The following is a 26,803-nucleotide window of genomic DNA, read 5'->3' on the forward strand; positions in this document are numbered from 1 at the left end:
GCAGTCCTGTCATCTCAGTCACTTTACTGCACTATATCTTATGCAGGGCCCCTGCCACCTCCTCTCTTATTCACCAGACTACTTGCCATGGGTCTCTTACTTACATATCTCCACTTCCAAAGCACCCCACACCTGCCACCCTGTGTTTGAAAACATTCATGATTCCTTCAAAATACTTACCATCTCCACTTTGCCTCATCTCTCCCTGTTACCACTTCCCCACCTCTCTCTTTCATTGATGCTCCTGTTTGTACTCTTGTTCTGCTAACAGTGTTGCCTCCAAAACATTCTCTTCTCTCCCTGAAGTTTGCTAATTCTCTCTCACCCAACTCTCATTTGCTCTCTATTTCAGATGTGAGTGAAAGGTCACCTTCAAGGAGGTTATGTCATTAGTACTTTTCACTCCAAAGGGGTCCATCCTTTCCCTATTACTTATTGTAGCACAGCCTTAAAGCTGCAGAACCCCTGGAGGAGAGGTCATTGGAGTTATATAAAAATGATCATGTCTTTTACATACCTAAACACTGTTAAGGATATGGTATGATTAGACCACAGTCTTAGGTTTATGATATCTGAAATCCATAAAATTCCAAAATCCGAACATTACTGGGTCTTGAGGCTTAGGAATCTTTGATATTCTGTATGTAATACTGTAAAGCTGATAATTTTTTTACCTGTCTGTTTTCTGATTCCCTGTAATAGAGTTTGGTTGATGAAAAAATCTTTTATCACATATCATACTTTTTTCAACAGGGACGCTTAACTAAGCGTAATCGGAAGATAGCTAAACGTCAAGATGATTTGCTTCGAAATGTTCCACATGCTTTTGTCATTTCTCGAGGAAATGTGGGAAGGAGCATCAATGCTCTTAAGAAGGACTTCAGGCAGGTGATGGAACCAAATGTAGCTTCCAACCTCAATGTAAGTGGGAATGCAACAGTTATTGTGGAGGGCATGCATTTTGATTGTGATTGTCAATGTTATGATCTATCTATTTATGCATTTTTCTGATGCTCATTCCATCTAGGAACTCCCTCAAGGGGATGGTCGTGCCAAAAGAGTCTCCATAAGTAATGAACTCTAATTCACATTTTTAGCCTTTGGTGCATCACTTTTAACAGGTCACTGGCAAAAGGCAGCTCTATTGCAGTGTTAAGTGTTACATATAGAAATAGAACCATTGCATACCAGATGTAAATATCAACCAGTTTAGAAGTTTGAGCTAAAATTTGGATCCATTCTGTATGGCCCCAGGGGCCTCAGTATTGAAGATATTTATTCTTGCTAATGGTTTGCATGACTGCAGTTGTAAGCAGCATTCCGATACAGTAGTTCCCTCATATACAGGGTGTCCCAAAAAATGTACTCACTTTTTGACTCCCTATAACTCACTGTATTTTTTTTCCTTTTTTCAAATCTGAAAAAAGAAAAAAAAAATTCATTGAGCTATAGGGTGTCAAAAAGTGAATAAATTTTTAGGGACACTGTATAATCAATGATGGTTGAATTGGCAAAGTTTACAAAGGTTTCAGTGACTGTAAGCTAGTGGATTTTGAGGTGATTTTAGAAAAGAGGATTCTGATATGCATGTTTGTTTGATGTAGGTGAAAGGCAGCACAGTGAAAGCTTAGATGGAGTGAAAGACTTCAGATTACGTTTTCTAGAGGGAGTAATTATAGTGATAGTAACTTCAGAGTTTTAATACAGGATGATTGAAGATATATAAGTTTTATTGTTTTATAGGGGAGAAAGAATACTTCCCATGCATTCCTCAAATGTCGTAGAAGGTGACTAAAGGGGATGGGAGTGGGGGGCTAGAAACCCTCCCCTCCTTGTATTTTAACTATCTAAAAGGGGAAACAGAAGAAGGAGTCACATGGGGAGTGTTCATCCTCCTCGAAGGCTCAGATTGGGGTGTCTAAATGTGTGGATGTAACCAAGATGAGAAAAAAGGAGAGATAGGTAGTATGTTTGAGAAAAGGAACCTGGATGTTTTAGCTCTGAGTGAAACGAAGCTTAAGGGTAAAGGGGAAGAGTGGTTTGGGAATGTCTTGGGAGTAAAGTCAGGGGTTAGTGAGAGGACAAGAGCAAGGGAAGGAGTAGCACAACTCCTGAAACAGGAGTGGTGGGAGTATGTGATAGAGTGTAAGAAAGTAAACTCTAGATTGATATGGGTAAAACTGAAAGTTGATGGAGAGAGATGGGTGATTATTGGTGCATATGCACCTGGGCATGAGACGAAAGATCATGAGAGGCATGTGTTTTGGGAGCAGCTGAGTGAGTGTGTTAGTAATTTTGATGCACAAGGCCTGGGTTATAGTGATGGGTGATTTGAATGCAAAGGTGAGTAATGTTGCAGTTGATGGGGTGTTCAGTGTTGTAAATGGAAATGGTGAAGGGCTTGTAGATTTATGTGCTGAAAAAAGACTGGTGATTGGGAATACCTGGTTTACAAAGAGAGATATATATAAGTATACATATGCAAAAGCAAAAATGGGTATGTTTGAAGGAATGGTGGTTCCAACAATGTTGTATGGTTGCGAGGCGTGGAGTATGGATAGAGTTGTGCGCAGGAGGATGGATGTGCTGGAAATGAGATGTTTGAGGACAATGTGTGGTGTGAGGTGGTTTGATCGAGTAAGTAACGTAAGGGTAAGAGAGATGTGTGGAAATAAAAAGAGTGTGGTTGAGAGAGCAGAAGAGGGTGTTTTGAAATGGTTTGGTCACATGGAGAGAATGAGTGAGGAAAGATTGTCCAGAGGATATATGTGTCGGAGGTGGAGGGAACGAGGAGAAGAGGGAGACCAAATTGGAGGTGGAAAGATGGAGTGAAAAAGATTTTGTGTGATCGGGGCCTGAACATGCAGGAGGGTGAAAGGAGGGCAAAGAATAGAGTGAATTGGAGCGATGTGGTATACCGGGGTTGACGTGCTGTCAGTGGATTGAATCAAGGCATGTGTATGGGGGTGGGTTGGGCCATTTCTTTCTTCTGTTTCCTTGCGCTACCTCGCAAACGCGGGAGACAGCGTGAAAAAAAAAAAAAAAAAAAATAACATATGCAAGTAGGAGAGATGGCCAGAGAGCATTATTGGATTATGTGTGAATTGATAGGTTCATGAAAGAGAGACTTTTGGATGTTAATGTGCTGAGAGGTGCAACTGGAGGGATGTCTGATTATTATCTTGTGGAGGTGAAGGTGAAGATTTGTAGAGGTTTTCAGAAAAGAAGAGAGAATGTTTGGGTGAAGAGAGTGGTGAGAATAAGTGAGCTTGGGGAGGAGACTTGTGTGAGGAAGTACCAGGAGAGACTGAGTACAGAATGGAAAAAGATGAGAACAAAGGATGAAGGGGAGTGGGGGAGGAATGGTATGTATTTAGGGAAACAGTGATGGCTTGCGCAAAAGATGCTTGTGGCATGAGAAGCATGGGAGGTGGTCAGATTAGAAAGGGTAGTGAGTGGTGGAATGAAGAAGTAAAATTATTAGTGAAAGAGAAGAGAGAGGTATTTGGACAGTTTTTGCAGGGAAATAATGCAAATGACTGGGAGATGTATAAAAGAAAGAGGCAAGAGGTCAAGAGAAAGGTGCAAGAGGAGAAAAAGAGGGCAAATGAGAGTTGGGGTGAGAGAGTATCATTAAATTTTAGGGAGAATAAAAAGATGTTTTGGAAGGAGCCAAATAAAGTGCGTAAAACAAGGGAACAAATGGGAGCATCAGTGAAGGGGGCTAATGGGGAGGTGATAACAAGTAGTGTTGATGTGAGGAGATGGAGTGAGTATTTTGAAGGTTTGTTGAATGTGTTTGATGATAGAATGGCAGATATAGGGTGTTTTGGTCAAGGTGGTGTGCAAAGTGAGAGGGCTAGGGAGAATGATTTGGTAAACAGAGAAGAGGTAGTGAAAGCTTTGCGGAAGATGAAAGCCGGCACGGCAGCAGGTTTGGATGATATTGCAGTGGAATTTATTAAAAGAGGGGTTGATTGTGTTGTTGACTGGTTGGTAAGGTTATTTAATGTATGTATGACTCATGGTGAGGTGCCTGAGGACTGGCGGAATGCTTGCATAGTGCCATTGTACAAAGGCAAAGGGGATAAGAGTGAGTGCTCAAATTACAGAGGTATAAGTTTGTTGAGTATTCCTGGGAAATTATATGGGAGGGTACTGATTGAAAGGGTGAAGGCATGTACAGAGCATCAGATTGGGGAAGAGCATTGTGGTTTCAGAAGTAGTAAAGGATGTGTCGATCAGGTGTTTTCTTTGAAAAATGTATGTGAGAAATACTTAGAAAAGCAAATGGATTTGTATGTAGCATTTATGGATCTGGAGAAGGCATATGATAGAGTTGATAGAGATGCTCTGTGGAAGGTATTAAGAATATATGGTGTGGGAGGTAAGTTGTTAGAAGCAGTCAAAAGTTTTTATCAAGGATGTAAGGCATGTGTACGTGTATGAAGAGAGGAAAGTGATTGGTTCTTAGTGAATGTTGGTTTGCGGCAGGGGTGCGTGATGTCTACATGGTTGTTTAATTTGTATATGGATGGGGTTGTTAGGGAGGTGAATGCAAGAGTTTTGGGAAGAGGGGCAAGTATGCAATCTGTTGTGGATGAGAGAGCTTGGGAAGTGAGTCAGTTGTTGTTCGCTGATGATACAGTGCTGGTGGCTGATTCGTGTGAGAAACTGCAGAAGCTGGTGACTGAGTTTGGTATAGTGTGTGAGAGAAGAAAGTTGAGAGTGAATGTGAATAAGAGCAAGGTTATTAGGTACAGTAGGGTTGAGGGACAAGTCAATTGGGAGGTAAGTTTGAATGGAGAAAAACTGGAGGAAGTGAAGTGTTTTAGATATGTGGGAGTGGATCTGGCAGCGGATGGAACCATGGAAGCGGAAGTGAATCATAGTGTGGGGGAGGAGGTGAAAGTTCTGGGAGCGTTGAAAAATGTGTGGAAGTCAAGAATGTTATCTTGGAAAGCAAAACTGGGTATGTTTGAAGGAATAGTGGTTCCAACAATGTTATATGGTTGCAAGGCGTGGGCTATAGATAGAGTTGTGTGGAGGAGGGTGGATGTGCTGGAAATGAGATGTTTGAGGACAATATGTGGTGTAAGGTGGTTTGATCGATTAAGTAATGAAAGGGTAAGAGAGATGTGTGGTAATAAAAAGCGTATGGTTGAGAGAGCAAAAGAGGGTGTTTTGAAATGGTTTGGTCACATGGAGAGAATGAGTGAGGAAAGATTGACAAAGAGGATATATGTGTCAGAGGTGAAGGGAATGAGGAGTGGGAGACCAAATTTTAGGTGGAAAGATGGAGTGAAAAAGATTTTGAGTGATCAGGGCCTGAACATGCAGGAGGGAGAAAGGCGTGCAAGGAATAGAGTGAATTGGAACGATGTGGTATACCGGGATCGATGTGCTGTCAATGGATTGAATCAGGGCATGTGAAGCGTCTGGGGTAAACCATGGAAAGTTTTGTGGGGCCTGTATGTGGAAAGGGAGCTGTGGTTTCGGTGCATTATACATTACATCTAGAGACTGAACGTGAACGAATGTGGCCTTTGTTGTCTTTTCCTAGTGCTACTTCGCGCACATGCGGGGGGAGGGGGTTGTCATTTCATGTGTGGCAGGTTGGTGACTGGAATGAACAAGGGCAGACAGTATGAATTATGTGCATGTGTATATATGTATATGTCTGTGTGTGTATATATATGTATACGTTGTGCTGTATAGGTATGTATATGTGCTGTGTGTGGACATGTATATATATACATGTGTATGTGGGTGGGTTGGGCCATTCTTTCATCTGTTACCTCGCACTACCTCGCTAATGTGGGAGACAACGACAAAGTATAATGAAGTAAAAAAGATATGTTTTTGAATACTAAATGTAGGTTTAATGTTTTCAGAATTGCTGTGATTATTGCCAATTTTTTGTTACCAAAGTTTGGATAGAATGAAAAGAACACATGATGGAAAATTATGACTGAAGGTAGAACATAGTGTAATGATTGATATGAATGGACAGGTACGAGACTCCTTAACAAATTTTCTAAGGTAGTGTTTTGATGATAGGTTGGATGTTACATCAGTTCCCAAGTTCCAGTCACACACAGATATATTTAGATGGTTTCATGCAATATCACCATCAAGTCTAGCCTTATACCACATTCCATCTTTATTACTTAGCATTTGCTTTGGTTGAACCTTATCAGCTGTGTCCTGCCCTTTTGGGCTTGTCTAAGCCTCTTTGTAAGTTGGTGCAGTCTTGATCAACATTTACGTTTGCTTACCCCTCAAAAAAGAAAATTTTTATTCCATCACCAGGATTCTGTGTGGAATGGTATTAGATGCCTTTCATACTCCAAAAATGCAATCTAGCCATCTACCTCTCTTGTTTAAAAGAGAGCTCACTCTTTTGTAAAACTTTAAATGATTTGTTAAGCTTGACCCCATTTTCTCAGAATACAGGTTACTTCTCACCTCAGCAGTTTTTCTACTGCAGTTGAATATACATTTACTTCTATATTATCTTTTTCAGTATTTTACAGACCTCACACATGAGCAGGAGCAAGAAAGTATCTGTTTGTCGGATACTGCATGCAAATTCAGTTTTTATGATACAGAATTCCATTTATTGGAGGAATTCATTTCCTGGTGTTAATTGTTGATTAGAAATTGAACTAACTTCTCATTTCCAGTCCTGTATGATTTTTTGTTTTCAATCACTGGACATTTTAAAGGTACTGGCCCATATCACTTTAGGTATTGAGGCCCCATGCCATAAGACTGGATTCTTTTCACCAAGCTGGGGAAAAACATCTAAAGCATCCTCGGTGTTAATGAACTTTGTTCCTAAGTTTAAACTATGACTGAAATGCCACCTTTGGTGAGGTTATATCATTTTCAAGGGATCAAAACAGTTGTCTCATTACAGAATTTCTCATTTCAAGGGATTGTGTCAATTTAATGTTCCAGATTGTTTTGCAGCCTTGAAGCTGCAGGAACACCATAAATGGGCTCTTTGGCTTGGGTTATATAGTTTCAGGCCTACTGCATGATGGTGGGGAGCCAGCATTAGACTTTTGATGAAAGCAATGATGGCATCATATGCAATGTATTCACAGCTGACAGTCATACATGAGGACATTACAGGATTTACAGCCACTCTGTAAATGCCACCCTTATCATCCTCAGTCTTTGGGATATCAAATTTATTATTTATTTATTTATTCATTATACTTTGTCGCTCTCTCCCACGTTAGCAAGGTCGCGCAAGGAAACAGACGAAAGAATGGCCCAACCCACCCACATACACATGTATATACATACACGTCCACACACGCACATATACATACCTATACATCTCAATGTATACATATATATACACACACAGACATATACATATATACGCATTGGAAAGGATCAAGATATTCCCATGAGTCCATGGGGAAAATGAAACACGATAAGTTCCCAAGTGCACTTTCGTGTAATAATCACATCATCAGGTGAGACACGAGAGAAATATAACAGTTAGTTGATATACATCGAAGAGACGAAGCTAGGACACTATTTGGTAAAGATGCGATTGTCCAAGACAGACAAGGAGCATTCATAAACTTATCATTTTACAAATTTTATCAACAATAAGTTATCTAATTTGTATAGACCATCACTAATATTAAGATTATATTTCTTTGTGTATTTGATAATAGAAGATTCAGTGATATTTCTCGTGGTGATAGAGTTAGAGTTAATAACTGAGATGGCATTACTGCAGTCAATACAATGATCATAGTTTTTAACGTGATTAAACAAGGCATTTTATTCTTGTCCCGTTCTTATACTATATTATGTTGCATAAGTCTAACTGAAAGATCCTTACCAGTCTGCCCAACGTAGAATTTATCACAGTCTCCACATGGCACTTTATAGATGCATCCAGGAGAATTTTCTGGTGAATTTTCTGGTGAATTGTTGATTAAGATATTGCTTAAAGTATTATTGTTGCTGAAGGCAACATTTACATTAAAGGATTTAAGCAACATGGGAAGTAAAGTAAGATTACTATTAAAATCTATTATTAAATACACAAAGAATTATAATCTTGATATTAGTGATGGTTTATACAAATTAGATAACTTTATTGTTGATAAAATTTGTAAAATGATAAGTTTATGAATGCTCCTTATCTGTCTTGGACAATCGCATGTTTACCAAATGGCATCCTAGCTTCGTCTCTTCGATGTATACCAACTGACTGTTATATTTCTCTCTTGTGTCTCCCCTGATGATGTGATTATTACACGAAAGTGCGCTTAGGAACTTATCGTGTTTCATTTTCCCCATGGACTCATAGGATATATACACATGTAAATAATTCATACTGTCTCCCCATATTCATTCCCCATCACCACCCCGCCACACATGAAACCTAACCTAACCTTACCAACCAGTCAACAGTACAGTCACCCCCTTTTTTAATAAATTCCACTGCAGTAACATCCAAACCTGCTGCCTTGCCGGCTTTCATCTTCCGCAAAACTTTTACTACCTCTTCTCTGTTAACCAGATCATTCTCCCTAACCCTCTCACTTTGCAAACCACCTTGACTAAAACACCCTATATTTGCCACTCTATCATCAAACACATTCAACAAACCTTCAAAATACTCACTCCATCTCCTTCTCACATCACCACTACTTGTTATCACGTCCCCATTAGCCCCCTTCACTGATGTTCCCATTTGTTCCCTTGTCATCCTTCAAAAATATCTTTTTATTCTCCCTAAAATTTAATGATACTCTCTCACCCCAACTCTCATTTGCCCTCTTTTTCACCTCTTGCACCTATCTCTTGACCTCCTGCCTCTTTCTTTTATACATCTCCCAGTCATTTGCATTATTTCCCCACAAAAACTGTCCAAATGCCTCTCTTCTCTTTCGCTAATAATCTTACTTCTTCATCCCACCACTCACTATCCTTTCTAATCTGCCCACCTCCCACGCTTTTCATGCCACAAGCATCTTTTGCGCTAGCCATCACTGCTTCCCTAAATACATCCCATTCCTCCCCCATACCCCTTACGTCCTGTGTTCTCACCCTTTTCCATTCTGTACTCAGTCTCTCCTGGTACTTCCTCACACAAATCTCCTTCCCAAGCTCGCTTACTCTAACCACTCTCTTCACCCCCAACATTCTCTCTTCTTTTCTGAAAACCTCTACAAATCTTCACCTTCGCCTCCACAAGATAATGATCAGACATCCCTCCAGTTGCACGTCTCAGCACATTAACATCCAAAAGTCTCTCTTTTGTGAACCTATCATTTAACACGTAATCCAATAACGCTCTCTGGCCATCTCTCCTACTTACATACATATACTTATGTATATCTCTCTTTTTAAACCAGGTATTCCCAATCACCAGTTCTTTTTCAGCACATAAACCTACAAGCTCCTCACCATTTCCATTTACAACACTGAGCACCCCGTGTACACCATTATTCCTTCAACTGCCACATTACTAACTTTTGCATTCAAATCACCCATCACTATAACCAGGTCTTGTACATCAAAACTACAAATGCACTCACTCAGTTGCTCCCAAAACACTTGCCTCTCATGATCTTTCTTCTCATGCCCAGGTGCATATGCACCCATCTCTCTCCATCCACTTTCAGTTTTACGCATATCAATGTAGAGTTTACTTTCTTACACTCTATCACATACTCCCACCACTTCTGTTTCAGGAGTAGTTCTACTCCATCCCTTGCTCTTGTCCTCTCACTAACCCCTGACTTTACTCCCAAGACATTCCCAAACCACTCTTCCCCTTTACCCTTGAGCTTCATTTCACTCAGAGCCAAAACAGCCAGGTTCCTTTCCTCAAACATACTACCTATCTCTCCTTTTTTCTCATCTTGGTTACATCCACACACATTTAGACACCCCAATCTGAGCCTTTGAGGAGGATGAGCACTCCCCGCATGACTCCTTCTTCTGTTTCCCAGTTTAGAATGTTAAGATACAAGGAGGGGAGGGTTTCTAGCCCCTTGCTCCCGTCCCCTTTAGTCACCTTCTACGACATGTGAGGAATGCGAGGGAAGTATTCATAATTATAAGTATATTCATAAATGAATTTCAGCTCCCTCGAATAGATATAACTTCCTTAGGCATTCAAGCAAAATAACTTTTCTAGTTATTTTCCAGGAGTCAAATTGGAAATATTCCTGTACATCATACAGTCACCCTCATGGAAGTGCTGCTCTAGTCTGGTATTGAAAATCTAGCCTTTTGTTAGTTTCAGGCTGTGCTCTTTGAACCATCACTGTGGAATCTGCCACATTCCCCACCCTGTCTCAGGTCACTGTTTTTAATTTTTTCTTTCTGCTCATGTATGTATGGGTTATTGGCATTTGGCATTAAATCCACAGTCTGTATTGTCTTCATCAATTACTCAACACTTGACAACACAGGTCACACATACCCTTATTCTCCAGTCCTCTTTTCTTACATTCAAAAGAAATTTTTTTATTGCAGCACAGCATTTTGAACAAATCTCTGTCATAATTCTGTGTCCCTGCCACCAAGGCTTGAACTTGAGCTATGCATCTAGCTGCTGCCTCTCGTAGTTTATCTGTGGAGACTGGCCACACAGGGATTGATTGTGATACCTCCTTCTTCCATCTACCAGTTAAGCTGTGGAATTCTTTTCATCCTTTTACCATTTTCTCTTCCCATGATATCTCTAACCTTGTGAGTTAGGTCTCCAAACACCTTTAAGGCCTAGATTGATTTCTTTATCATTTTTCTTTACTTCTTTTTCTTTCACCTGAGATGATGTTTGATTGGGACAATTTTTTGCCCTTGCCAAGTTGGTCACTATAGGAAAACAATTAAGCAGTAACCAATATGAGTTTCATATGATCACAACCACTCTTTCAACTCACCCTCTTCTTTACCTTTGAATCCAGTTGAATACCTGGTGGAGTCTTCGGTGGCCTTTTCCCCCACAGCTTGGGCTGGGTCCAGGCTGTTGGATTTGGATTTTGGTTGACCGAGGTGATAGGTGCCACATCCCGTAGGCCTACTTAGCTCTCACTTCTTGGATGGTCGTACACACTTTGTAGGTACTTGTCTTGTGCACTCTTTAACTTTTCTGCTGTGCATCCCATCCTGTTTCTGATGGTAGCTAGCAAAGAGTTTAAGAGTCCTGAGGCCTGTATTGTTAAGGTGTTCTCTCTCATTTTGTGCATATCTTAACTTTTGATTTCAAAGGAAGGATTTTACAAACTTTTTCTGGGAAGAGTAATGCTTTGCTGGCTGGGATGCATGTAGTTGTACTGACTCTATATCTGAGATTATCTTAGCTGGGATAGACTCCTACATCCCATCTTTACTAAGTTATTCTTTGCCAATCACATTCTGCCAATCACAGTTTGATCACTTCATTAGGATCATTATGGTATCACCTTCATTCCTTGAGCATTGAAGCTGTGGAATTTTTTTCCTTTCATCTTTCCCTCTTTCAGTAACTTTTCTTCTTTTAAGAGATGGCTACAAGTAACTACAGAGCTCTGATTGATTTTCATGTACATTTTACAGTAGTGATTTTGTAGATGTTATATTAGCACAAATCATCCTGTTTAGGTCATGTCACTTCTCAGCTATTTAAACCTAGGTATGGAATTGATATAGACTTTGTTACAGTGTAAATAATAATTTCATTAATCATCCTTCAAGAAAACAAGGAGAAATAAGGTCAAGGACTTCATGGCAGTTGCAGGACTACTGAATGTGACCCATTTAGTTGTATTCTCACAAACAAAGTGTGGGTTGTACATGAAAATTTGTAGAATGCCTCTTGGACCAACGTTAACTTTCAAGTGAGTTTCTTTTGCTATTTTTTATGTGATTTAATATAACATTTTAGAGAATGAAGAGTCTTTGTCAGGTTGCATGTATTTCTTTTGATTTATTTTCTCCTTTACTTAACTACAACAAGTTGGGACTGGATGGGCCATGAAAAGAGGTCCAAGCAATTACGAATCCATACATATTTGAAAGGGATATGTACTGAAAAGTATTTTGCTTTTATATCAATATGATGTGCATGATGAGTAAAGAAATACCTGGAAATATCTTCTGATTTTTTTTATGAAAGGAAGGCTATTTTATACTGTAAAGATATGAAGGCCTTTTTTTTATAGATATCCCATGCTTATGAGATCATACATACTTCTGTATGAGCTTATATCTAATTCTTAACTGTCAGAAGTTTAGAATATCTTTATTCAAGCCTATCACAATGCGGGATGCCTAATATGTGTCAGCATCTGTTACTGTCTTTGTCTACATTGTACATTTTAGGATTGTAAGCAAGGAAGAATTTTCAATATGTACAATATAAAGCTACAGTTATAATGTTTAACACTTAGACACACATATTGTGAAAAATTACGTTATTAGATTCCATTGTTGACACTGATATACCCATAACCTTGTAAGTTATGGATGCGTAAATTCTAGAATAGTATAGATGGACATAGAGACAAAGGAAAAATAGATCTTTTTTCTTCTATGCTCCTGTATGGCTTTGCATTAAGTTTCTATAGACTATTCTGTTACCACACTGGCCTCCATGACATCCAAGTTATACTTTATTTCTAGTGTTTAGCAAATATTATAGAAGGACAGAGTATAGGAACAATATGAACAGTGTTTCATCATTAATGGGTAATGTGATTATTGAAATATTCCTTTTTCGTTTTGCTACAGAATAGAATCTTACGCTCAAATCAAAGATGTAATGTCATCCTTAAAGAAACAGATTGCTCCTGTGAATTATTATCTAATGGGGCCTTGTTTGATGACCAACCTGCAGCCCGAGGAGGGCGAACTCCACCTTCAACTCTCAGCTAGAATGTTTCTTGATATGTTCCCCACAATCTCACCAAATGAGGTACTGTAACATTTGAAAGACATATGATTTTGTTGAAAGGATATCATTTGTTCATAAAGCTAACCCACTTCCTGATTGTGTGATTGGTAGGAATAATGATGTGGATTTACTTGCCTGGAAGTTTTTTCTTATGGTATCTACAAATTATTAATGCAGTGATTCTGATGTTATAAGACTAGGACACCAGTTTTATATTTGTATCACAGCCACACCAATGATGAGTAAGATATTCTTTGATATTATGTTTATTTATTTGAGGACAATATTTAGTGTGAGGTGGTTTGATTAAGTAATGTGAGGGTAAGAGAGATGTGTGGTAATAGAATGAGTGTGGTTGAGAGAGTAGAAGAGGATGTGTTGAAATGGTTTGGACAGATGGAGAGAATGAGTGAGGAAAGACGTTTCCATGCTGTACCTCAGACACTTCACATGCCCTGGTTCAATCCATTGACAGCACATCGACCCTGGTATATCACATCATTCCAATTCACTCTATTCCTTGCATGCCTCTCACCCTCCTGTATATTCAGGCCCCAATCACTCAAAATCTTTTTCACTCCATCCTTCCATCTCCAGTATGGTCTCCCACTTCTTGTTTCCTCCACCTCTGACACATATATCCTCTTTGTCAATCTTTTCTCACTCATTCTCTCCCTGTGTCTAAACCATTTCAACACACCCTCTTCTGCTCTCTCAACCACACTCCTTTTATTTCCACACATCTCTCTGTGTATGTATGTTCATGTATATCTATGTATGTATATGTGAGTGGATGTGTCTCTCTTTGTCTGCTTCCAAGTGCTACTTTGCTTATACAGGAAACGGTGATTCAAGTATGATAAATAGATATGTGTATATGTGAGTGGATGGGTCTTTCTTTGTCTGTTTCCTGGCACTACATCACTAATGCGGTAAATGGCAATCAAGTATTTCATGTGTGGCGGGGTGGCGAATGGAATGGATGAAGGGAGCAAGTATGAATATGTACATGTGTATATATGTATATGTCTGTGTATGGAGTTGTGGGAGTATGTGATAGAGTGTAAGATAGTAAACTCTAGATTGATATGAGTAGAACTGAAAGTGGATGGAGAGAGGTAGGCAAGTGTTTTGGGAACAGCTGAGTGAGTGTTTTAGCAGCTTTGATGCACGAGACTGGGTTAGAGTGATCGGTCATTTGAAAGCAAAGGTGAGTAATGTGGCAGTTGAGGGTATAATTAGTGTACATGGGGTGTTCAGTGTTGTAAATAGTAATGGTGAAGAGCTTGTAGATTTGTGTGCTGAAAAAGGACTGGTAATTGGGAATACCTGGTTTAAAAAGAGATATGCTGCACTGGGAGATGGATGCATTGTTCCTTATTAATTTCTTCTGCTGTTATTTTGTGTTTTGCGTTTATATGTATATTATCCTTGGGGATAGGGGAGAAAGAATACTTCCCATGCATTCCTCACGTGTTGTAGAAGGCGACTAAAGGGGACGGGAGCAGGGGGCCAGAAACCCTCCCCTCCTTGTATTTTAACTTTCTAAAAGGGGAAACAGAAAAAGGAGTCACGCGAGGAGTGCTCATCCTCCTCGAAGGCTCAGATTGGGGTGTCTAAATGTGTGTGGATGTAACCAAGATGAGAAAAAAGGAGAGATAGGTAGTATGTTTGAGGAAAGGAACCTGGATGTTTTGGCTCTGGGTGAAACGAAGCTCAAGGGTAAAGGGGAAGAGTGGTTTGGGAATGTCTTGGGAGTAAAGTCAGGGGTTAGTGAGAGGACAAGAGCAAGGGAAGGAGTAGCACTACTCCTGAATCAGGAGTTGTGGGAGTATGTGATAGAGTGTAACAAAGTAAGTTCTAGATTGATATGGGTAAAACTGAAAGTTGATGGTGAGAGATGGGTGATTATTGGTGCATATGCACCTGGGCATGAGAAGAAAGATCATGAGAGGCAAGTGTTTTGGGAGCAGCTGAATGAGTGTGTTAATGGTTTTGATGCAAAAGACCGGGTTATAGTGATGGGTGATTTGAATGCAAAGGTGAGTAATGTGGCAGTTGAGGGAATAATTGGTATACATGGAGTGTTCAGTGTTGTAAATGGAAATGGTGAAGAGCTTGTAGATTTATGTGCTGAAAAAGGACTGGTGATTGGGAATACCTGGTTTAAAAAGTGAGATATACATAAGTATACGTATGTAAGTAGGAGAGATGGCCAGAGAGCGTTATTGGATTACGTGTTAATTGATAGACGCACGAAAGAGAGACTTTTGGATGTTAATGTGCTGAGAGGTGCAACTGGAAGGATGTCTGATCATTATCTTGTGGAGGCGAAGGTGAAGATTTGTGGGGGTTTTCAGAAAAGAAGAGAGAATGTTGGGGTGAAGAGAGTGGTGAGAGTAAGTGAGCTTGAGAAGGAGATTTGTGTGAGGAAGTACCAGGAGAGACTGAGTACAGAATGGAAGAAGGTGAGAACAAAGGAGGTAAGGGGAGTGGGGGAGGAATGGGATGTCTTTAGGGAAGCAGTGATGGCTTGCGCAAAAGATGCTTGTGGCATGAGAAGCGTGGGAGGTGGGTTGATTAGAAAAGGTAGTGAGTGGTGGGATGAAGAAGTAAGATTATTAGTGAAAGAGAAGAGAGAGGCATATGGATGATTTTCGCAGGGAAAAAATGCAAATGAGTGGGAGAGGTATAAAAGAAAGAGGCAGGAGGTCAAGAGAAAGGTGCAAGAGGTGAAAAAGAGGGCAAATGAGAGTTGGGGTGAGAGAGTATCATTAAATTTTAGGGAGAATAAAAAGATGTTTTGGAAGGAGGTAAATAAAGTGCATAAGACAAGGGAGCAAATGGGAACTTCAGTGAAGGGGGCTAATGGGGAGGTGATAACAAGTAGTGGTGATGTGAGAAGGAGATGGAGTGAGTATTTTGAAGGTTTGTTGAATGTGTTTGATGATAGAGTGGCAGATATAGGGTGTTTTGGTCGAGGTGGTGTGCAAAGTGAGAGAGTAAGGGAAAATGATATGGTAAATAGAGAAGAGGTAGTAAAAGCTTTGCGGAAGATGAAAGCCGGTAAGGCAGCAGGTTTGGATGGTATTGTAGTGGAATTTATTAAAAAAGGGGGTGACTGTATTGTTGACAGGTTGGTAAGGTTATTTAATGTATGTATGATTCATGGTGAGGTGCCTGAGGATTGGCGGAATGCTTGCATAGTGCCATTGCACAAAGGCAAAGGGGATAAGAGTGAGTGCTCAAATTACAGAGGTATAAGTTTGTTGAGTATTCCTGGTAAATTATATGGGAGGGTATTGATTGAGAGGGTGAAGGCATGTACAGAGCATCAGATTGGGGAAGAGCAGTGTGGTTTCAGAAGTGGTAGAGATGTGTGGATCAGGTGTTTGCTTTGAAGAATGTATGTGAGAAATACTTAGAAAAACAAATGGATTTGTATGTAGCATTTATGGATCTGGAGAAGGCATATTATGATAGAGTTGATAGAGATGCTCAGTGGAAGGTATTAAGAATATATGGTGTGGGAGGCAAGTTGTTAGAAGCAGTGAAAAGTTTTTATCGAGGATGTAAGGCATGTGTACGTGTAGGAAGAGAGGAAAGTGATTGGTTGTCAGTGAATGTAGGTTTGCGGCAGGGGTGTGTGATGTCTCCATGGTTGTTTAATTTGTTTATGGATGGAGTTGTTAGGGAGGTGAATGGAAGAGTTTTGGAAAGATGGGCAAGTATGCAGTCTGTTGTGGATGAGAGAGCTTGGGAAGTGAGTCAGTTGTTGTTCGCTGATGATACAGCGCTGGTGGCTGATTCGTGTAAGAAACTGCAGAAGCTGGTGACTGAGTTTGGTAAAGTGTGTGAAAGAAGAAAGTTAAAAGTGAATGTGAATAAGAGCAAGGTTATTAGGTACAGTAGGGTTGAGGGTCAAGTCAGTTGGGAGGTAAGTTTGAATGGAGAAAAACTGGAGGAAGTAAAGTGTTTTAGATATCTGGGAGTGGATCTGGCAGTGGATGGAACCATGGAAGCGGAAGTGAATCATAGGGTGGGGGAGGGGGCGAAAATTTTGGGAGCATAGAAGAATGTTTGGAAGTCGAGAACATTATCTCGGAAAGCAAAAATGGGTATGTTTGAAGGAATAGTGGTTCCAACAATGTTGTATGGTTGCGAGGCATGGGCTATGGATAGAGTTGTGCGCAGGAGGGTGGATGTTCTGGAAATGAGATGTTTGAGGACAATATGTGGTGTGAGGTGGTTTGATCGAGTAAGTAATGTAAGGGTAAGAGAGATGTGTGGAAATAAAAAGAGCGTAGTTGAGAGAGCAGAAGAGGGTGTTTTGAAATGGTTTGGTCACATGGAGAGAATGAGTGAGGAAAGATTGACCAAGAGGATATATGTGTCAGAGGTGGAGGGAACGAGGAGAGGTGGGAGACCAAATTGGAGGTGGAAAGATGGAGTGAAAAAGATTTTGAGTGATCGGGGCCTGAACATGCAGGAGGGTGAAAGGCGTGCAAGGAATAGAGTGAATTGGAACGATGTGGTATACCAGGGTTGACGTGCTGTCAATGGATTGAACCAGGGCATGTGAAGCGTCTGGGGTAAACCATGGAAAGTTGTGTGGGGCCTGGATGTGGAAAGGGAGCTGTGGTTTCGGTGCATTATTACATGACAGCTAGAGACTGAGTGTGAACGAATGTGGCCTTTGGTGTCTTTTCCTAGCGGTACATCGCACACGTGGGGGGGAGGGGGTTGTTATTCCATGTGTGGCGGGGTGGCGATGGGAATGAATAAAGGCAGACAGTATGAATTATGTACATGTGTATATATGTATATGTCTGTGTGTGTATATATATGTGTACATTGAGATGTATAGGTATGTATATTTGCGTGTGTGGACGTGTATGTATATACAATGTGTATGTGGGCGGGTTGGGCCATTCTTTCGTCTGTTTCATTGCGCTACGTTGTTAATGTGGGAGACAGCGACAAAGCAAAATAAATAAATAAAAAAGAGATATATACTTAAGTATATGTATGTAAGTAGGAGAGATGGCCAGAGAGCATTAATGGATTACGTGTTGAGTGATAGGCGCGTGAAAGAGAGACTTTTGATGTTAATATGCTGAGAGGAGCAACTGGAGGGATGTCCGATCATTATCTTGTGGAGGCAAAGGTGAAGATTTGTAGAGGTTTTCTAGAAAGAAGAGAGGATGTTGGGTTGAAGAGGGTGGTGAGAGTAAGTGAGCTTGGAAAGGAGACTTGAGTGAAGAAGTAACAGGAGAGATTGAGTGTAGAATGGAAAAAGTTGAGAACAAATGATTTAAGGGGAGTGGAGAAGGAATGGGATGTATTTAGTGAAGCAGTGATGGCTTGCACAAAAGATGCCTCAAGCATGAGAAGTGTGGAAGGTGGGCAGATTAGAATGGGTAGTTAGTGGTAGGATGAAGAAGTAAGATTGTTAGTGAAAGAGAAGAGAGAGGCGTTTGGACGATTTTTGCAGGGAAATAGTGCAAATGACTGGGAGATGTATAAAAGAAAGAGGTAGGAGGTCAAGGGAAAGGTGCATAAGGTGAAAAAGAGGGCAAATGAGAGTTGGGGTGAGAGAGTATCATTAGATTTTAGGGAGAATAAGATGTTTTGGAAGGAGGTAAATAAAGTGCATAAAGCAAGAGAACAATTGGGAACATCAGTGAAGGGGCTAATGGAGAGGTAATGACAAGTTTGGTGAAGTGAGGAGATGGAGTGAGTATTTTGAAGGTTTGTTGAATGTGTTTGATGATAGAGTTGCAGATATAGGGTGTTTTGATCAAGGTGGTGTGCGAAGTGAGAGGGTCAGGGAGAATAATTTGGTGAACAGAGAAGAGGTAGTGAAAGCTATGTGTAAGATGAAAGCTGGCAAGGCGGTGGGTTTGGATGGTATTGCAGTGGAATTTATTAAAAAAGGGGATGACTGTGTTGTTGACTGGTTGGTGAGGATATTCAACATATGTATGGTGCAAGGTGAAGTGCCTGAGGATTGGCGGAATGCATGCATAGTGCCATTATGTAAAGGCAGAGAGGATAAAGGTGAGTGCTCAAATTACAGAGGTATAAGTTTGTTGAGTATTCCTGGGAAATTATATGGGAGGGTATTGATTGAGAGGGGTGAAGGCATGTACAGAGCATCAGATTGGGGAAGAGCAGTGTAGTTTCAGAAGTGGTAGAGGAGGTGTGGATCAGGTGTTTGCTTTGAAGAGTGTATGTGAGAAATATTTAGAAAGGCAAATGGATTTGTATGTAGCATTTATGGATCTGGAGAAGGCATATGATATAGTTAATAGAGATGCTCTGTGGAAGGTATTAAGAATATATGGTGTGGGAAGCAAGTTGTTAGAAGCAGTGAAAAGTTTTTATCGAGGATGTAAGGCATGTGTACATGTAGGAAGAGAGGAAAGAGATTGGTTCTCAGTGAATGTTGGTTTGCGACAGGGGTGTGTGATGTCTCCATGGTTGTTTTATTTGTTTATGGATGGGGTTGTTAGGGAGGTGAATGCAAGAGTTTTGGAAAGAGGGGCAAGTATGCAGTCTGTTGTGGATGAGAGGCTTAGGAAGTGAGTCATTTGTTGTTCGCTGATGATACAGCGCTGGTGGCTGATTCGTGTGAGAAACTGCAGAAGCTGGTGACTGAGTTTGGTAAAGTGTGTGAAAGAAGAAAGCTGAGAGTAAATGTGAATAAGAGCAAGGTTATTAGGTACAGTAGGGTTGAGGGTCAAGTCAATTGGGAGATAAGTTTGAATGGAGAAAAACTGGAGGAATTGAAGTGTTTTAGATATCTGAGAGTGGATTTTGCAGCGGATGGAACCATGGAAGCGGAAGTGAATCATAGGGTGGGGGAGGGGGCAAAAGTTCTGGGAATCTTGAAGAATGTGTGGAAGTCGAGAACATTATTTGGAAAGCAAAACTGGGAATGTTTGAAGGAATAGTGGTTCCAATGTTTGAAGGAATAGTGGTTCCAACAATGTTATATGGTTGCGAGGCGTGGGCTATGGATAGAGTTGTGCGCAGGAGGGTGGATGTGCTGGAAATGAGATGTTTGAGGACAATATGTGGTGTGAGGTGGTTTGATCGAGTAAGTAATAATAAGGTAAGAGATGTGTGGAAATAAAAAGAGTGTGGTTGAGAGAGCAGAAGAGGGTGTTTGAAATGGTTTGGTAACATGGAGAGAATGAGTGAGGAAAGATTGACCAAGAGGATATATGTGTCGGAGGTGGAGGGAACAAGGAGAAGTGGGAGACCAAATTGGAGGTGGAAAGATGGAGTGAAAAAGATTTTGAGTGATCAGGGCCTGAACATGCAGGAGAGTGAAATGTGTGCAAGGAATAGAGTGATTGGAATGATGTGGTATACCGGGGTCGACGTGCTGTCAATGGATTGAACCAAGGCATGTGAAGTGTCTGTGGTAAACCATGGAAAGTTCTGTGGGGCCTGGATGTGGAAAGGGAGCTGTGGTTTCGGTACATTATTACATGACAGCTAGAAACTGAGTGTGAACGAATGTGGCCTTTGTTGTCTTTTCCTAGCGCTACCTCGCACACATGAGAGGGGGAGGGGGTTGTTATTTCATGTGTGGCGAGGTGGTGATGGGAATGAATAAATGCAGACAGTGTGGATTATGTACATGTGTATATATGTATATGTCTGTGTGTGTATATATATGTATACGTTGAGATGTATAGGTATGTATATTTGCGTGTGTGGAAGTGTATGTATATACACGTGTATGTGGGTGGGTTGGGCCATTCTTTCGTCTGTTTCCTTGTGCTACCTCGCAGACGCTGGAGACAGTGACAAAGCAAAATAAAAAAAAAGAAATAATTAAAAGATGTTTTGGAAGGAGGTAAATAAAGTGCGTAAGACGAGGGAACAAATGGGAACTTCAGCGAAGGAGTATAATGGGGAGGTGATAGCAAATAGTGGTGATGTGAGAAGGAGATGGAGTGAGTATTTTGAAGGTTTGTTGAATGTGTTTGATGATAGAGTGTCAGATATAGGGTGTTTTGGTCGAGGTGGTGTGCAAAGTGAGTGGGTTAGGGAGAATGATTTGGTAAACAGAGAAGACGTAGTAAAAGCTTTGTGGAAGATGAAAGCCGGTAAGGTAGCGGGTTTGGATGGTATTGCAGTGGAATTTATTGAAAAAGTGGGTGACTGTACTGTTGACTGGTTGGTAAGGTTATTTAATGTATGTATGACTCATGGTGAGGTGCCTGAGGACTGGCGGAATGCTTTTATAGTGCAATTGTACAAAGGCAAAGGGGATAAGAGTGAGTGCTCAAATTACAGAGGTATAAGTTTGTTGAGTATTCCTGTGAAATTATATGAGAGGGTATTGATTGAGAGGGTGAAGGCATGTACAGAGCATCACATTGGGGAAGAGCAGTGTGGTTTCAGAAGTGGTAGAGGATGTGTGGATCAGGTATTTGCTTTGAAAAATGTATGTGAGAAATACTTAGAAAAGCAAATGGATTTATATGTATCATTTATGGATCTGGAGAAGGCATATGATAGAGTTGATAGAGATGCTCTGTGGAAGATATTAAGAATATATGGTGTGGGAGGTAAGTTGTTAGAAGCAGTGAAAAGTTTTTATCTAGGATGTAAGGCATGTGTACGTGTATGAAGAGAGGAAAGTGATTGGTTGTCAGTGAATGTTGGTTTACGGCAGGGGTGTGTGATGTCACCATGGTTGTTTAATTTGTTTATGGCTGGGGTTTTTAGGGTGGTGAATGCAAGAGTTTTGGAAAGAGGGGCAAGTATGCAGTCTGTTGTGGATGTGAGAGCTTGGGAAGTGAGTCAGTTGTTGTTCGCTGATGATACAGCACTGGTGGCTAGTTTCGGTGAGAAACTGCAGAAGCTGGTGAATGAGTTTGGTAAAGAGTGTGAAAGAAGAAAGCTAAGAGTAAATGTGAACAAGGGCAAGGTTATTAGGTACAGTAGGGTTGAGGGACAAGTCAATTGGGAGGTAAGTTTGAATGGAGAAAAACTGGAGGAAGTGAAGTGTTTTAGATATCTGGGAGTGGATTTGGCAGCGGATGGAACCATGGAAGCGGAAGTGAATCATAGGGTGGGGGAGGGGGCGAAAGTTCTGGGAGCGTTGAAAAATGTGTGGAAGTTGAGAACATTATCTTGGAAAGCAAAACTGGGTATGTTTGAAGGAATAGTGGTTCCAACAATGTTATATGGTTGCGAGGCGTGGGCTATAGATAGAGTTGTGCAGAGGAGGGTGGATGTGCTGGAAATGATATGTTTGAGGGCAATATGTGGTGTGAGGTGGTTTGATTAAGTAATGAAAGGGTAAGAGAGATGTGTGGTAATAAAAAGAGTGTGGTAGAGAAAGCAGAAGAGGGTGTATTGAAATGGTTTCATCACATGGAGAGAATGAGTGAGGAAAGATTGATAAAGAGGATATATGTGTCAGAGGTCGGGGGAATGAGGAGAAGTGGGAGACCAAATTGGAGGTGGAAAGATGGAGTGAAAAAGGTTTTGAGTGATCGGGGCCTGAACATGCAGGAGGGTGAAAGGCATGCAAGGAATAGAGTGAATTGGAACGATGTGGTATACTGGGGTCGACGTGCTGTCAGTGGATTGAACTAGTGCATGTGGAGCGTCTGGGGTAAACCATGGAAAGTTCTATGGGGCATGGATGTGGAAAGGGAGCTGTGGTTTCAGTGCATTATACATGACAGCCAGAGACTGAGGGTGAACGAATGTGGCCTTTGTTGTCTTTTCCTAGCGCTACCTCGCGCACATGCAGGGGAGGGTGGATGTGCTGGAAATGATATGTATGAGGACAATCTTTGTTGTGAGGTGGTTTGATTAAGTATTGAAAGGGTAAGAGAGATGTGTGGTAATAAAAAGAGTGTGGCAGAGAGAGCAGAAGAGGGTGTATTGAAATGGTTTGGTCACATGGAGAGAATGAGTGAGGAAAGATTGACAAAGAGGATATATGTGTCAGAGGTGGGGGGGAATGAGAAGTGTAAGACAAAATTGGAGGTGGAAAGATAGAGTGAAAAAGGTTTTGAGTGATCGGGGCCTGAACAAGCAAGAGGGTGAAAGGTGTGCAAGGAATAGAGTGAATTGGAACGATGTGGTATACTGGGGTCGACGTGCTGTCAATGGATTTTGAACTACAGCATGTGAAGCGTCTAGGGTAAACCATGGAAAGTTTTGTGGGGCCTGGATGCGGAAAGGGAGCTGTGGTTTCGGTGTATTATACATGACAGCTAGCTGGAGACTGAGGGTGAACGAATGTGGCCTTTGTTGTCTTTTCCTAGCGCTACCTCGTGCACTTGCGGGGGGAGGGGGTTATTATTTCATGTGTGGCGGGGTGGCAACGGGAATGAATAAGGGCATACAGTATGAATTATGTACACGTGTATATATGTATATGTCTGTTTGTGTAATTATTTATTTATTTTGCTTTGTCGCTGTCTCCCGCATTAGCAAGGTAGCGTGTGTGTGTATATATATGTGTATGTTGAGATGTATAGGTATAGATGTATACGTGCGCGTGTGGACATGTATGTATATACATGCGTATGTGGGTGGGTTGGGCCATTCTTTTGTCTGTTTCCTTGCGTTACCTCGCTGATGTGGGAGACAGTGACAAAGTATAATAAATAGATAAATAGATAATTATTTAGACACCACAATCTGGGCCTTTGAGGAGGATGAGCACTCCCCGCATAACTCCTTCTTCTGTTTCCCCTTTTAGAAGGTTAAGATACAAGGAGGGGAGAGTTTCTAGCCCCCCGCTCCCGTCCCCTTTAGTCGCCTTCTATGACACGTGAGGAATGTGTGGGGAGTATTCTTTGTTGACTGGATGGTGAGGATATTCACTGTATATATGGATCATGGTGAAGTTCCTAAGGATCGGTGGAATGCGTGCATAGTGCCACTGTACAAAGGTGATCGGGGCCTGAACATACAGGATGGTGAAAGGTGTGCAAGAAATAGAGTGACTTGGAACAATGTGGTTTACTGGTGTTGACTTGCGGTCAATGGATTGAACCAGGGCATGTGAAGTGTCTTGGGTAAACTATGGAAAGTTTTATGGGGCCTAGATGTGGAAAGGGAGCTGTGGTTTCAGTGCATTACACATGACAGCTAGAGACTGAGGGTGAACAAGTGTGGCCTTTGTTGTCTTTTCTTAGCGCTACCTCACATGCACGTGGGTAAGGGGGGTGCCATTTCATGTGTGTGGGGGGGGTGGCCATGGGAATGGATTAAGGCAGCATGTATGAATGTGTATATATGTATATTATCTGTGTATGTGTATGTATGCATACGTTGAACTGTATAGGGATGTATATGTGTGTGTGTGGGCGTTCATTTATATACATGTGTATGTGGGTAAGTCGGGCCATTTTTTCATCTGTTTCTTTGCACTACCTTGCTAATGCGGGAGACAGCAACAAAGTATAGTAGAAAATAGTAATGATAGTTATTATTTATTTCATACATTTTCGCCACATCCCGCATTAGCGAGGTAGAACAATGGACTGAACCTTAGGGGGGTATATCCTCACTTGGTCCCCTTTTCTGTTCCCTTTTTCAGAAAATTAAAAACAGGAGGGGAGGATTTCCAGCCCCCGCTCACTCCCCTTTTAGTCACCTTCTACGACACGCAGGGAATACGTGGGAAGTATTCTATCTTCCATATCCCCAGGGATAATGATGATGATAATGATAATAATAATGATAATGATAATAATGATAATAATAATAATAATAATAATAATAATAATAATAATAATAATAATAATAGAAATAATAATAATAATAATAATAATAATAATGATGAAATGATAATAATGCGAAGTGTCTGGGGTAAACCATGGAAAGGTTTGCGGGGCCTGGATGTGGATAGGGAGCTGTGTTTTTGGTGCATTACACGTGACAAATAGAGATTGAGTTGAACGAATGTGGCCTTTTTGTCTGTATATAAAGCGCTACTTCGCTGAAGCAGGGGATAGCGATGCTGTTTTCCTGTGGGGCGGGGGAGCAACAGGAATAGTTGAAGGCAAGCAAATATGAATATGTACATGTGTATGTATGTAATGTCTGCATTTGTTTGTATATGTTGATATGTATATGTATGTATATGTGCCTATGTGGGTGTTTTTGCATATATATGTGTATATGAGTGGATGGGCCATTCTTCATGTTTCCTGGCGCTACCTTGCTAACGAAGGAAACAGTGATTATGTATGATAATAATAATAATGATAATGATAATAATAATAATGAAAATGATAATGATAATGATTGTTTTTATATTTAGTCTATCTTTTCTTACCTTCCTGTCTTAAGATCTCTTTCTTTGGGGCTCCTGTAGCATTTAGGAGGTCATCCACATCCAGATGGGACCACAGATCAAGAAGTGTGGTGTTGTTGGTGGGGTTAGCTCAGGACAGTTGATGAGTAAGTGTTTAGAGTCTTCAGTGTGCATGTTGCATTTTGGGTAATAGAGTTCTTGTGGTATGTTGAACTTGTACATGCTTGGGGAATGCAGTTACAGATGGATGTCTGGTGGATGAACTTACTCCCTTTTTTGTGGGTGAAGATATATTGGAAGGGAGGAAGTGGTGAGGATCCTGTGATTTGAATGTGACATTTGATGAGAAGGGTGCTTTTATTATATTCACTAAACACATGAGTAGATATATGGAGTAGAAAGAACATGCTACCAATGGGCTGAACCAGACCATGTGAAGTGTCCAGGGTAAACCATGGAAAGGTCTGTGGGTCCTGGATGTGGATCAGGAGCTATGGTTTCAGTGCATCCTTTCCAAACTTTCCAAAACTGAACTGATGACCTAATATCTAAACTCCAGGAGCAAAAGTGTCTCATAGAACAGAATAACTACTTTTCTTGGGTCAGCTTGCATTTGTTGCATAAGTGGTATGCTTAGTTCCTGTAGAATCCTTTTAAATTTCCCTCTTTTTAGGGATTGATGTGAATGAGTGCTGGCTTGCTTTGGTGAGTGAGTACAGCTGTTTAGGGGTATGTAAGGGAGAAGAATAACAACCGAATAGATGTGTTATTTTCAAAGGTTGTAAGTAGTTTGCTTGCATGTGTTGTATAGAGGGTTGGATACTGTATTCAAGTGGTTTGTGTATGTCATTCTGGGTCCAGCTTTTCTGATAGGAATACAAAAGTTTTTCCTCAATATAACTAATTTTTCCATCTATCTCTTACTCTCTTAGAGATTAGGTGTGTAAAATTTATATCTACATTGTTAGAATATTTGTCTAATATTTTCTTTTTCAAGGCTAAAGTAAAGTTTATAAAGCGATGCTGCCTGATCCATTATGACTTTGATGAAGGGCACTTCGATTTCCGGCATTATTCCATTAATATTCTGCCAAGAGGGATTTCAAAGCCTTTGAAGAAGTTTAATAAACGCAAGTTACCTGATCTGAGTAACTTCAATGATGTATCAGACTTTATGCTCAAGTAAGTCAAGTATCATACTACTCTTAATTCTTGTACTGTACTACCTGATCTGAGCAAATTTACTGATGTGTCAAACTTTATGATCACATAATTCAAGTATGTTATTCTTAATACTTGTACTACCTGATATGAGTTACTTCACTGGTGTATCAGACTTCACGACCAAGGAAGATAGAGCTCAGTATAAGAATATCAATAATTTTCAATTCTTGTTTCAAGTATTGCTGTTGGGACTTCATTTCTGTTAGACCCATTTGATCATTTTCCCATATGAGTTCACTTTGACAGAGAGGCACAGTGACTTACAAAAAGTAAAGCATTGTAGGAAAATGAAGATAGGAAGGAGGAGTATGGACACTCAGGAATGTATTCATAAATGTACTCATAAG

The 26,803-nt window shown here is 40.6% G+C and overlaps 1 protein-coding gene across 1 annotated transcript in view; it reads left to right on the forward strand.

Annotated features, from left to right (window-relative positions):
- Positions 1 to 26,803, forward strand: part of ppan (Brix domain-containing protein peter pan) — a 62,651-nt gene that overhangs the window by 2,532 nt on the left and 33,316 nt on the right. Inside the window, exons 2-5 of the mRNA XM_071685365.1 lie at positions 754 to 921; positions 11,728 to 11,870; positions 12,763 to 12,946; positions 26,230 to 26,414. Coding sequence (XP_071541466.1) covers positions 754 to 921; positions 11,728 to 11,870; positions 12,763 to 12,946; positions 26,230 to 26,414 — 680 coding nt within the window. The remainder of the gene's footprint in view (positions 1 to 753; positions 922 to 11,727; positions 11,871 to 12,762; positions 12,947 to 26,229; positions 26,415 to 26,803) is intronic.

The sequence above is a fragment of the Panulirus ornatus genome, chromosome 40, assembly GCF_036320965.1.
Source record: "Panulirus ornatus isolate Po-2019 chromosome 40, ASM3632096v1, whole genome shotgun sequence".
Lineage (NCBI taxonomy): Eukaryota > Metazoa > Arthropoda > Malacostraca > Decapoda > Palinuridae > Panulirus > Panulirus ornatus.